Source organism: Rousettus aegyptiacus, unplaced genomic scaffold (assembly GCF_014176215.1).
Source record: "Rousettus aegyptiacus isolate mRouAeg1 unplaced genomic scaffold, mRouAeg1.p scaffold_m13_p_9, whole genome shotgun sequence".
In the NCBI taxonomy this organism is placed as follows: domain Eukaryota; kingdom Metazoa; phylum Chordata; class Mammalia; order Chiroptera; family Pteropodidae; genus Rousettus; species Rousettus aegyptiacus.
The window spans coordinates 16,686,738-16,700,564 of record NW_023416312.1 but is presented as its reverse complement, the minus strand read 5'-3'; the positions used below and the strand labels follow the sequence as shown (position 1 = coordinate 16,700,564).

The 13,827-nt window shown below is 37.4% G+C and overlaps 1 protein-coding gene across 14 annotated transcripts in view; it reads left to right on the top strand.

The window, feature by feature from the left end:
- DMD (dystrophin) overlaps positions 1 to 10,850 on the top strand; it is a 2,254,165-nt gene extending 2,243,315 nt beyond the window's left edge. For 5 of the 14 annotated variants that reach the window (XM_036227214.1, XM_036227212.1, XM_036227210.1 and 2 more), the window contains one exon: positions 7,910 to 8,444. In XM_036227214.1, the coding sequence (XP_036083107.1) occupies positions 7,910 to 8,007 (98 nt within the window). In that variant the 3' untranslated portion in view covers positions 8,008 to 8,444. Of the gene's footprint in view, positions 1 to 3,078; positions 3,111 to 7,909 lie in introns of all 14 variants that reach the window. The other 9 variants (XM_036227209.1, XM_036227208.1, XM_016132665.2 and 6 more) reach the window with 7 other exon arrangements.
- The last annotated feature ends 2,977 nt before the right edge of the window (positions 10,851 to 13,827 follow it).

Below are 13,827 nucleotides of genomic sequence, written 5' to 3'. Positions count from 1 at the left end.
GAATAGTTGCTACAGAGACTGTGGCTTGTGAAAGCTAAAATATTTACTATCTGGCTCTTTATAGAGAAAGTTTGCCAGTCTCTGCCTTACACTATTACTTTGTTGTCTGTTCTAGCTCACTGCACATACATAGCCGTAGGCTATGTATATGTATTCAGTGCGGATCAACTTTCATCTCAACAAAACTGTGCATTTGAATTGACCTATGTGTTTAAATCCATGTTCGCCAAAGATCCAGCAAGTTTCAGTATATTTAAAGTATAGCTTTTTGAGTCTCCTTTCACCCGTAACAGAAATCCTAAGAAAAGGGACTCATTCTAAACTTGTTTAAATGGACAGTGAACTGAGATAAAGAAGCTGAAGGTAAAGCTTTATCTCAAAGCTTTATCTTTGAGATAAAGAAATAATGTCCTGTGATTCTGACTCTGAAATAAAGAATTCCAACCAGTCACCTGCAGTCATACTGCCTGAGGAAATGTGACTTCTCTAGACCTGACCAAGCCCTTTATTTAGACTTAGGACTTCCCAGCACACTTCCCTTTTCTCTTGATTCATTTCCTGACAATATACCACACTGCCAGATGGACATCCTACGTGAATATCTAAGGAAACTCATTTCCAAAGGATGTATTTATGAAATAAAACTTTTATCTGGTATTCGTATTTATTAAGATTTTTCTGAAATGTTGCAACAATTGGCCTGATTCATCAGTATAGAACTATTCCTAATACAGTAGAAAACATTATTTGTTTTAACTTTATTTAAACACAAAAAAAGAATACCTTCCTTTTGTACTATGTTAATGAGCACATTGAAACCCAAGAGATGGGGGAGGACTTTGAAAGAGATTAGGTGAAATGTGGCTCTGGGTGGTCCATTTTACATAAAATATGGTTTCTAAAGAAGTACCTGAAACAAAACCCAAATCATTTGCTGTATACTCAGCAGTGACCAGTTGATACTGAGCTCTGAACGTGGCTGGGTGTAGAATTCATCAAGATACACAAACTTTATCGTTCGAGGAACCATAATTATATGCCAAAACTAAATCATACTGCTTTCAAACATCACTGCCTTTCCTAAAGTTCTGAAGTTTCAAAAACAGGACAAAGTTACAAGCCAGAACAAAGAACAAGTTGTCAGCCCATGGCCTCCCAGCTAGAGGGTAGCAAGCAAGGCTAAATTGCCTGAAACACCAAAGGACTTATGACCATGACCTAGTAGCTACCTTACTAATTCAGTTTAGCCAGCATTTATGAAATACCTATAGTGTCAAGGTACATACAGTACAAGGTATTGGAGATAGAGAGGTGGGTAAGCAGCATCTGGGCCCTGCCCTCAAGGAGCTCATCGTCTTTTAGGGAAAGAGAATTAATTCTACCACCAGACAGTATAATTATGAAGTCAAAGGAGTCATAAAGAACAGTGTAGGAGTCATATGTTGACGTCTGTTCAAGCCATCAAGTATAAAATAATGTATTCCCTTCCCTTTTTCCTGTCATCTAATATAGGCCTACCACTGGAACACCCCAACCAAGAAGCCAACACTCAGTTTCTTCTCTTTTTCTTGGTGTGAGGAGGGTCATAAATTCCTTGATCATGATAACAGGGTCAAAAGTGTATTTTTTATACTCATACGAGATCTCTGACTCACTTAGGAAAATTCAGAAGGAAGGAAAAGAGGGAGACAGGGAGGGAGAAAAAGTTATATTGAGAAAACCTTTCAATGTATACTAGAAGTTTTGAGCCCCAAACTTAAGTTTCGAAAGATTTCTTTTGAAATAGTAGCTCCATACAGCCTCATTTAAAAGTAGTAGTTCTCAAATTGTTTCAGGGATTTTTAGCCTTCTTGGACCCACTGAGCATGGAAGGTGAGAGATGATGTATGGCAGGGGTCCCCAACCCCCGCGCCACCAACCAGACCAGTACTAACTAGTCCTTTGCCTGTTAGGAACTGAGCCACACGGCGAGTGGGCCAGTGAGTGAGCGAAGCTCCATCTGTATTTGCAGCCTCTCCTCAGCGCTAGCATCACCGCCTCAGCTCCACCTCATCATCAGGCATTAGATTCTCATAGGAGCACTGGTCCCTGGTGCCAAAAAGATTGGGGAACGCTGATGTACAGGATCTCTCACAGTTCTGGTTATATCTGCTCTAAATACCGGGACTTCATAGAAGATTGTTTTTAGGAAATGTCCCATTGCTAAAATCAACATCTGAAAACCAATATTTGACTTTGAAGACCCAGGAGATAAAAGGAAGTTGCATCCCCAGGCCATGCTAGGGATGGTCAGAGGGCCCTAATTTTCTGTCCAGTTATAAATATTATCATAGAAAACTTACTCATCAGAACCTGCTTCTCAAAAATAAATAAATGCATATAGATATAGGATTCCATAAAGCCAACAAGGCCAGTGGGTCTTTAGCCATTGACTCTCAAGACTCCTGATACCTATTGAATTGTGAGGAAGAAACTAAAGGCTTATTCCTAGATCTGGCTCTGTGGGACTTAGCGATTTCCCCTTTTTTTCTGTTTCCTCAAATGCCCCCAGAACCATCACTGGCAGGCTCAGCTTCTACCAGACAGAACAAATTCTCCCAAGAGGATGGACTCTAGCCTCTATGTGATGTTCTACCTTGCATTTGGGGTGCAGACTTTTGGCACACAAAGGCAACTACTGTTTATGTTTTGGTGTGTTGATTGTCAAGTCCAGAGTGAAGAGATTACTGAGATTTGGGGACGTTAAGCTCGATATTCTATAGTTGCCCTTGAAAACAATGTTCAATTTGTCAGATTTCTATGCTGTGCCAGCTTTCATCCAGTTTTACCATGTGAACTCCATGAATTCTATAAGTGATGTCTCCTGGATCATGTTATCTGTTTACACTGATTTAAGTGTATGTAAAAGTTATTTGACTGGATGTGTCTTTTGGGTTTTTTTTTCCAGAAGGGGATAAATGAATTGTCATCTCAACATTTGTTTGGTAAAAGAAGCAAATTGGTATGAAACTGTATATATATGCATGATTTTTTTTTCCTTTCTGATACCTTTGCCTCTTCCTCTCTCTGTTATTAAAGGAAGAAATACCCCTGGGAAGCCAATGAGAGAGGTTAGTGAGATTCAGGCTCACAGCCATGGCTTCTGTCTGTCTCATCCTGCTTTCTATGTTTGGCGTTTGTGTAAGAATTGTGTGCGTGCACGCGCATGTATTACATGTGTCATCATGTAAGGACGGTAGTCACCTCTCCACTTGCAGCTCATGACGGACATTCCTCGAATGTTCATTGGCATTGTCATCACCATGACGACAGGACCAATGGTTGGGGGAATAGGAATCTCTTTAAAATGGCAATGCTTTATAGTCCCTGGGTTGGAATCCTGTAGTTCATCATCTGTTGCCATTTACAACACAAACAAAATCTTCAAAATAAATTTAGCCTTGAACATAATTGATGAGTCATAAAGCTTCTACTTCCAGGACCCTGGCGTTTTTTGCCACTGCCCTTAGTTTTTATTTTTCTGGGATGACTTTGTTTTGTTTTCTTTTCCTGGTCCCTACTCTCTTTCTTTCCCACTTTAGCTAATAGTTTTTGAGCACGCACTGTGTGCCAAGCACTGTTCTGAGTATTTGCCATTTTTTTCATTATGTGATCTTAATGACAAACCTATGAGGTAGGTACTCTTATTAACCCCATTTTACAGATAAGGAAACTGAGTCAGTGAAAGGGTAAGCAGTGTGTCCAAAGTGACAGAGCTAGGGTTTGAATCCAGGCAGCCTGTGTCCAGAACCACACTCTTAATTCTTATGCTTTACTGCCACTTTATAAAATGGTGTCTGAAAGGCTTATGTCATTTTAACTTGCCATTTAGAAGATTTTTTCTTTTAAATTTGGCATTTGGAGCCAAATAGAACATTAACCAATTAGGGAAGGAAATTGAATGTAGGAGTCTCGAGGGGCTTTTTTAAGGCCTGTTTATGGATTAATAGGGGCAGGGTACAGCGTTATCACTGAATACAGTTTAGGGCTTTACATTGAAAGCTGCTTCACACTTCTGTTCTACCATGAATAGCATCTAAACATTGAATTACCTAATCTAATGACTATTGGATGACAAAGTGTTAAGTAACAGCCCACATGAAACAAGATTGTCCTTAGCAAGGGTTTAGTGTGAAGGATGTAGAGAAGGAAAGCTCTTAATGGATGGCAATAGCATGTACTAATCTGGGAGACGGGTTGGATGGGTGGAGAGTTCTTACATGAGAAGGCTCTGGATCCTTAGCAACAGGATGGACGCGAGTAGCCACAGATTCATTTAAACATAAGAAGTCATACTGGAAATTCTGCCAACACCATGCCATGCAAGTCTAATGAATTTTTAATGATCCTTCAGTGTGCCTGCACCAGGGCTCCCTTCCAAGGCTTGGGGCAGTGGGGTCCCAGGGAGGGGAGTGGTAGGCTGGGAGGAGAAACTAAGAAAACCTGAATCGGTGAAGCATTGAATGCTCCTGACTGTTTGCCTGGCTAACGTACTTCTTATGTGAGACTCCTTGGGTTCATTCTTATGGTAAGTGCCCCTTAAAATTTATTTTAACTTGTTGTAAAAGTTGCACCATAATTCTGACCACCCTGAACATGTTTCTCTCATGAATGAGTTTTAGAAAAGGCCAACACATAGAATTGAAATCATGTAGGCATTCGGAAACTTTACTACCCGAGGGATGTTATAGTCGGGTAAGTTTCCAGAAAGCCAGAGAATCAAAATAATAGTGATTTTTTAATGCTATGAAAATACTCCAAACGTACAGTAGACCAGATTTTTTTTTCAAAGATTAAATTATAGAGGAGGGGGGGGAACAATAAGCAAATTTCACTGCAGTATTTTGACTTAGCTTTGGCCAATTAAATGCTAACCATTTATTTGGGAATTGTATTTAAAAAAAAAATAGAGGGCCAGATTGCTATTGAGGTCTTGGATCACTGCCAGAAAGTCTCAGTTCCAATCACCACGGAAAACAACTCCCTCAGGCAGTGGTGGCTTGTGAGATTAAATGTGTTGCAGTTAGCACCAACTTGGAAAAACGTACAACTGCTCTAATGTTCAATGCACAGTGCCTTTGTGTTCAACAATCCTTGCTTAAGAATGGATTAAATTAATACTTTCTATAGATATATTTTTGTGTGTCAACTTGTGCTTGAAGCTGATTGAAGATGCCTGAATCTTGCCTACTTTTCAGTGCCTCTTTTGCTCGTAGTTATAAGATTTTAATTCTGAGTTTCAGAACACCTGTCAGGTAAAATTAATGATCTCATTGATGTTCTCCCTTACGCACATGGACAATAGACTCAAGATACAAATCTATTTTCTATATTCATATCACAGTGAAGTTTTATGCCTCCAGTGGATTGAGATACATGATTCTTTGGGACAGTAGTTTGTCAATGATAGAATTTTTGTCTGGCTCTAATGAAAATGTCCATAAAAATATTGGAATCATTCTGGTGAAACAGGTATTTCTAAATAACCAAAGGTTTGCATAATATAGATATGGTAAGGTGACTGAACTCATAGGGACAGCCACAAGGTCATTTTTGAACATTAACAGGCTAGACAAGTTAAAGGCCACCTAACATTTCATAGGAGTGTGTATAGTATATTAAGAATAATGAACCTCTATTTTACCTTGTCACTTTTAATATAGCAGATACCCCTAGAACTTACACCTCTTGAGAGACTCAAGAATGTTCCATTCAAGTAGCAACTGAGCACCATTGCAAGGAGTTAGCAGCATCACTTGGTTTTAATAGTATGTCTTCACTTAACTTCAATAGGTTCTGTGACTTAACGTGAAACTACATATAATATGAAACCACTTTTACCACAAGTTAATTGATATAAACAAGAATTAGGTTCCTGCGGCATCTCATCATTATAACAAAATGGTATTATTTAAGGACCTGCTTTAATCTATAAATGCATTTACTTGTCTTTATTATCTTTAGAACTGCAGTCCACATCCCCTAGCATACAGTCTAAAATAGGCACATTTTAATTATTATCAATAAGCCAAAGGTAAAAAATGAGTTCTTCCCTGTTTTACCTTTTGTAATACATTCTGTAACTAGCAGGTGAACTACATGATAGTCAGAAGTGGGTAATGAGAAATCGTTGGAATTATATTCAGGTATCAGGTTGTGAAAGTGATGGGTTTTGTTTTTACCAGCCTCATTAATTGCTGTTGAGATTTCAAGGAATTAAAAATATGCAGTTCATCCATTTTCAATTATGGATGAATAATTGTGCAGATTTCCCAGAGCTGCTGGGCAGTCAAATATAGAAACAAGGGAAGCCCTCTAACCTGGTGACATCAGTTATATATTTGTGTTCTAAGGAACAGCAAAGGACCCACTGTGGTTTTTATAGTTTAGACAAGTCAAAGATTTCTGTTCCACCCTGGGCTGCCAAACAATTGACCCACTCTGTGAGTAGTATATATGCTTTGTTAAAACTTTTTATATTTTTTACATTTGCAGTCTCAACCAAAATCCAAAGTGATTTTTTAAAACATAATTAGTTCTCACTGAAGCTTTTTGCACTAATAAAGATAAAAGAGATTTACAAATTTGGTCACCTTAATATAAATGGCTGAATGGCATCATTAAACTTTTAATAAGTCTTAATTTGATCTGGTGCCATCACTGTTTAAAGTGCCTGCTTGTGAATCCTCTTCAGATCCACCCATAGATATATATAAAAGTGATATGTCTCTTTAGAACAGAATACCTGCACTAGCCTATCTTTAATTTTTATAGGGATTGTAACAATTATTATGGGAATCTGTAAAGTTGATACATGGCAAAGTAGTAATAACATAGTAAAGCATTTTTAGTTCCAAAGGCAGTACTTGAATAGTGGAACAATTTACTAATGATTTTAATTTTAGAATTAAAATTAGCCATATAAAAATATGGGACATCTATGAAAAGGCAAAGTCATATAGTATGTTTCAAATGATCTTACTCTAGATCTGAATTTTGCCACAAAGTATCCTGGGACATTTTGCTGGCTTTGTGCTCCACACTGGGGGATTAATGCTAGGTCGCGTCACGTTATTATTTAAAGGCTATTCTGATAGTTAACCCTCATTTAGGAGGAGATCAAAACTGGACTCAGGATATCCAAATCCATGCTAAACATGCGGGTCATATTATAATCAGGCTCTAGAGTAATTTGGAATAATGAAAGTGATTTTTTCCCTGAAGCTTCCTAATTCAAATGTTAATAGTATACAGAAAAGTCGATCCAAGTGTTCGTGTTTCAACCCAAGTAAAAGCAGAAAGCAAACAGTCACCTCCACTGTAACTTTAGAAGTGAGCCAACAGCTTGAAACAGGTTTGAAAAGATTTTGTGTCATGGTGATGGAGTAGTGGTGATAATGGTAATGGCAACAGAGTGGCGGTGGTGGCGGTGATAATTACGGTGATGGTTGTTTGATAGTAAAAAAAAAATTAGTACAAGTACAGAGTAAATAATCTCCCACAACAAGGTGGAAAGTTACATTCCATTATGAAATATGCCTGTGGTGACAGGAATCTTGTGCTTACCCATGTAATCCTTTTCATATGTATTTATATTGGGACGATGAGTGCAGTCTTGGACATGTTTCCATTTAAATGACATCAGTAGCCTGATCCAATATTAAGCTGATACTAACAACGTGGAATGGCTTCATTAACAAGGCTTTGTTTCTTCCTGGAAACTGGTGAAAATCAAATCCTGTTGTGTATACCCTCGATGCAGCTTCTGTGTTGTCCTCACCGAGAAATGGGGAGTGGTTTCCCAAATGGCAGAGTCAGGGGGATGATGCCTGCACCTTGTGTAAATGCGCTGTTTTTCTCTGTTTTCCAGGACACAATGTAGGAAGCCTTTTCCATTTGGCAGATGATTTGGGCCGAGCGATGGAGACCTTAGTATCAGTCATGACAGATGAAGAAGGAGCAGAATAAATGTTTTACAACTCTTAATTCCCGCATGGTTTTTATAATATTCATACAACAAAGAGGATTAGACAGTAAGAGTTTACAAGAAAAAAAAAATCTATATTTTTGTGAAGGGTAGTGGTACTATACTGTAGATTTCAGTAGTTTCTAAGTCTGTTATTGTTTTGTTAACAATGGCAGGTTTTACACGTCTATGCAATTGTACAAAAAAAGTTATAAGAAAACTACATGTAAAATCTTGATAGCTAAATAACTTGCCATTTCTTTATATGGAACGCATTTTGGGTTGTTTAAAAATTTATAACAGTTATAAAGAAAGATTGTAAACTAAAGTGTGCTTTATAAAAAAAAAGTTGTTTATAAAAACCCCTAAAAACAAACACATACATACACACAGACACGCAAACACACACAAAGTTTGAGGCAGCACATTGTTTTGCATCCTTTTAGCGTGATATCCATTTGGAATCCATGGCTTTTCTTTTCTTGCATATTAAAGATAGAACTTCCTCTAACACCACCAAATGAGTGGCTGTGGGTTTTCATTTTATACATCTATATGTCTATGAGTATATAGGTATATAGATAGATATAAATTTATAGGGACCTTTTAAATTTCTTGTTCAAATGTTCCTACCACTTGCTAATGAAAAGAAATTGCTTCTGGTCATCCAGGCTTACCTGCTTGGTCTAGAATGATTTTTCCCTGGAGCCTGCCGCCAGAAGGAAACTAACACACTAAAACATTGCCTGGGGCTCCAGATGTTTCTCATTTAAAGTTGCCACTGACAACTGAAGTATTGAATTTTTCTTAAAGGAACATATGAATGAATGAGTACACAGGATTTACTATGTCAGAATAATCTGTTGGTTGATACATTCAACTTCCTGCTGTTCGCAGTGCCACGATTTAGATTTAATGATGTTTTAGTGGAAGTCAGAGCAACAGAAGGCATTTTAACTCCCCGAGACGAGGAGGGCTCTGGGTTCCCAGCCACTCCCTCTGAGGGAGTAGGCTGCTCCTGAAGTAAAGGATTGGATGAATGTTCATAACCGTACATAGAGATCTTTATAACTACCACTAAATGATTCTTCCCTCTTCTCACAATCAAACAGAAATGGGTGTTTTGTTTTGTTTTGTTTTTCTTAAGATTTTTTTTTCCTGTTGCAGTGAGCTTTTAAATGCCATAAGACTTAAATCAAAATAACGCTTGGGAAAACATAAGACAGCAGCCCCATCACACTGTGATACTGTTAAATATCAATCCAGAAGTTCATGACCTGTGCTTCCCTCCTTTGCATCTCTCTACAAGTAATTCCACACAGGTTCGTAAATGGAAACACAGATTGATTTGGATGTTCCAAAAGGTACTCCAAACTTTTTTTGGTGGATTAAGCAGGTTAAATATATAAGCAAACATTGTTCAAAGAGAGGAGAAAAACTCAAGAGGACTAACTGGTAGGGAAAAGCTTTATTTCATTCATTGCATTAGTCTTTGATTTTCATTAATCATTCAATAGAAATAACCATGTGACATTTTGCAAATCTGTTACCTTTTACATCAAGTGTAATTAACTTTTGGAGAGTGGGTTTTGTCCATTATTTTATTAATGATAATTAACATCAAACATGGCTTCTCATGCTATTTCTACCTCACTTTGGTTTTGGGGTGTTCTTAATAATTGTGCACACCTGATTTCACAGCTTCACCACTTGTCCATCGTGTGAACATTTTTCTCCATTTTCTTTTTCCCTTATAATTTCTAAAAGAAAACCCAAAGCTCTACGGTAACAAATTACGTGAAGATTTGGTTTTAGCCTTGCATTTTTTCCTTTATGTGACTCTAGACTTTTTCTTTATCCAAGTATTTTTTTTTAACCGTGATTTAAAGCAAGGGGGTTACCTTATTCCCTAGTAAGAAGTTTAAGTTTTATTCTACAATCAGAGATAGAGTGCATAATTTTGTTTTAATCTTTTATCTTTTAGACATTAGTTCTGGAGTGAGTGTCAAAATATATGAATAAAAATTGAGAGCTTTATTGCTACATTTTAAGCATAATTTGGACATTATTTCATGTTCTTTATAACCACTGAGTATTAAAATGTAAATCATAATGTAACTGAAGCATAAACATCACATGGCATGGTATGTCATTGTTTTCAGGTACTGGGTTCTTACTTGAGTATCATAAGATGTGTTTTAACACCAACACTGTAACATTTACTAATTATTTTTTTAAACTTCAGTTTTACTGCATTTTCACAACATATCAGACTTCACCAAATATATGCCTTACTATTGTATTATATTACTGCTTTACTGTGTATCTCAATAAAGCACGCAGTTATGTTACAAAAAATGTATTGACTGGACTGCGGTACTTTATTTTAATAGGTAATTAATTCATATGGTTGAAAAATCTAGAAAGGCAGTGAAAAGGCCCCAAACACCCTGTTCCCACATCATCCTCACTGCCCTATGAGTGAATATTATTAAATTCTTATGTATCCTTCCAGAGTATCTTTATATTACATAAGCAATTACAAACATGTTCCTATGTTTCCCTTTTATTACACAGAAGATAACATTCTATGCACCTTGTTATGTACCTTGCTATTTTAAACTTAAGAATGGACTCAAGATACATTCTTATATTGAAATGGATTTTTCTATTTCAGTATATAAAGTGCTTTCTCATTTGTTAAATTTTATTTTTCTATTACAGTTGACATACAAGATTGTATTTGTTTCAGGTGCACACCACACTGGTTAAACATTTATATACTTTACAAAGTGATCGCCCTGATAAGTATAGTACCCACCTGGCACCACACATAGTTACTACAATATTATTGACTATCAGAGAGAGAGACAAATACCATATGTTTCACTTGTATGTGGGATCTAAAGAACAAAATGAACAAACAAAGACCAATTTGTAGATACAGAGAACAAACTGGCTGCCAGATGGGAGGGGGTAGGAAGGCTGGGTGCAGAGGGGAAGGAATGAAAAAGTACAAATTAGCAGTTAGAAAACAATCACAGGGTGTAGAGTACAGCATAAGGAATATAGTCAATAGTATTGTAATGGCTGTGCGTAGAGCCAGAGGAGTGATAAAGTAATGGGAGGATCACTTCATAAACTATATAAATGTCTAACCAATGTAGTATATACCTGAAATTAACAAAATTTTTTAAGAAGAAAAAAGTACAAATTGGTAGTTATAGTCACAGAGATGTGAAGTACAGCATGCAGTCAATAATATAATAACCATGTATAGTGTCAGATACTAATCAGGGGACCACTTTGTAAATTATATAAATGTCTATTATGCTGTACACCTGAAACTAATGTTAAATGTCAACTCTAATTGAAAAAAAATATATTGTTGATTATATTCCCTATGTTGTACTTCACATCCCCGTGACTATTTTGTAACTACCAATTTGCACTTAATCCCTTTCTGTTTTTCACCTAGCCCGCTCCCATCAGGCAACCATCATTCTGTCTGTATCTGTGAGTTTATTTTGTTTTATAGATTCCACATGTAAGTGAAAACTTATGGTATTTGTCTTTCTTTGACTTACTTCACTCAGCACAACACCCTCTAGGTCCATCTGTGTCATCACAAATGGCAAGATTTCACTCTTGTGGCTGAGTAATATTCTACAGTATCATTTCTTTTATAGCTGCATAATATTCCAGTGTATGTTAGTGGAATATTATTTTAAGCAGCCTCTTTTGGTGGGATATGTGGATAGTTCTTAAGTCTTTTGCTATGACAATACCGCACATCTCTCATTTCATTACTTGTGCAAAAATATATCTGTGGGTCACATTCCTAGAAATGAGATTGCTGGATCAAAAGTAGCAAGCATTTATAGCTTAGGAGATGATTTTTGTGCAGCAATTACCATAATGTTTATTTTGTTTCCTTTTTACTAATAAGGATATGGATTAACCAGTTTGCAATTTACACTGCTTCTGGAGAATTTCATCTCACTTTCTATTATTGTTAATGGGGAAGTCTGAGTAGTAGGAGTCTCCTCAACAGCAGCAGTCCCCAACCTTTTTGGCACCAGAGACCGGTGCTCCTATGAGAATCTAATGCCTGATGATCTGAGGTGGAGCTGAGGTGGTGATGCTAGCGCTGGGGAGCAAATGCAAACACAGGTGAAGCTTCACTCACTTGCCTGTCATTCAGCTCTTGCTCTGCAGCCAGGTTTCAACAGGCCACAGGCCGGTAATGTTCTGCAGCCCAGAAGTTGGAGACTCCCTGGTCCAAAAGGAAGCCACAGAACTGGTTCTTGGGAGGATACCCCTATTATACATGGTCATAACCACCACCAGCAGCAGAATCTCTCACCTCTGTCCTGCTCTGCTTCTGGCCTAGCTGCAGAGGAGGCTAGGAAATGAGTGGCAATGCCAGCGCCTCTAGCGAGAGGCTGTCTTCCTCCCACCAAGATTCATGGTGAAGAGATCCCCAACAGGGTTCAGATGCTAGGGATCCAAAGAAATTATGAAAGTCCACTAGCTACGCCCTATTATAGTGATTTTTGGAAATAACAGATCACCAAGCTCATTAAGAATGATGTTAAGTGATTGTGGCTTTTCTGATATGAAACACTTAAGTTTTTGAAGGTGGGGTGGTGATGCCAACCTAAGTGACATTGAAAGACCGCCCTTAAAGTCCATGTATACGAAGACTAATTTTCATCCCATTTAAATGAATATATCATTTATCCCTCCTGCCAGTCCTCAAATCTGCCTTTATTTGAAACACCAGATTGGCTGTTTTGATGGCACACAAGGGAACCGAGGAATTTTTAACACTTCACCATGTCTAAAACAACTGTGTGTGGATGACTCTGAGGAGGGTATTTGGCTTTATATTCCACACCTGGCACAGACTGGAGGGGAGGGAATTATTTCAGTTAAAAATTGAAATGGATCAAGCAGGCACAGATTGTGCACCAGCAAGCAAAATGTGTGAGAGAAAGCATCAAGACTAATGGATGTGTTTTGTGGAGCCACCATGGGATTTTCCTGAATTTGTAATGCACTAAAGGTGGAATGAATACAAAGGCAAGCACTATCACACTTGCAAAGACTTTGCCCTCAAATTAAGTGTAGGAAAGACATGAATTCTTTCTCACAGTTGCAAAGCCACTAGAGAAGGAACCACAAAATATCCTCCATTGCTCCTTGGACTTCAAAATGCTGTGATCTCATAGACTCATTTGACAACTCGAGAGCAGCTAAAAACAGCAACACACCAGACATTCCATAATAAACAATGTTGTGTGAGTGTGTGAGATTTGTGATGTTTGAGAGTGGCTTTTGTGTACATAAAAGATTATGTACGGTAGCTTGATGCTTAAATTCTATACATATATGCATGCATACATATATATGTATACATATGCATTTCAAACAAATTTTTAGCTCTTCTGTAACTTTTTACTTTGAAATAAAGTTACAGAAAAGTTGAAACAATAGTACAAACAGGCTCCATATACCCTTTACCCAGATTCAACAATTGTTTATAGTTTCTCCCTTCCTCCCTCCCTCTCCCTCCACCTCTTCCTCTTTCTTATCAGTCTGTTTTCTTCCTGAACCATCTTCAGAGTAACTTTTATATATTGTGCCTGTTTACACTAAATAATTCATGTATATTTTTCTAAAAACTAGGACATTCTCTTGCCTAACTACATTACTGTTGTCAAAATAAATTTAACATTATACAGAAGTATCATCTACTCCACAACCCATACTTAAACATCTGTTGTACAATTATTATTTTTTAGTTATATGTGTTTCCC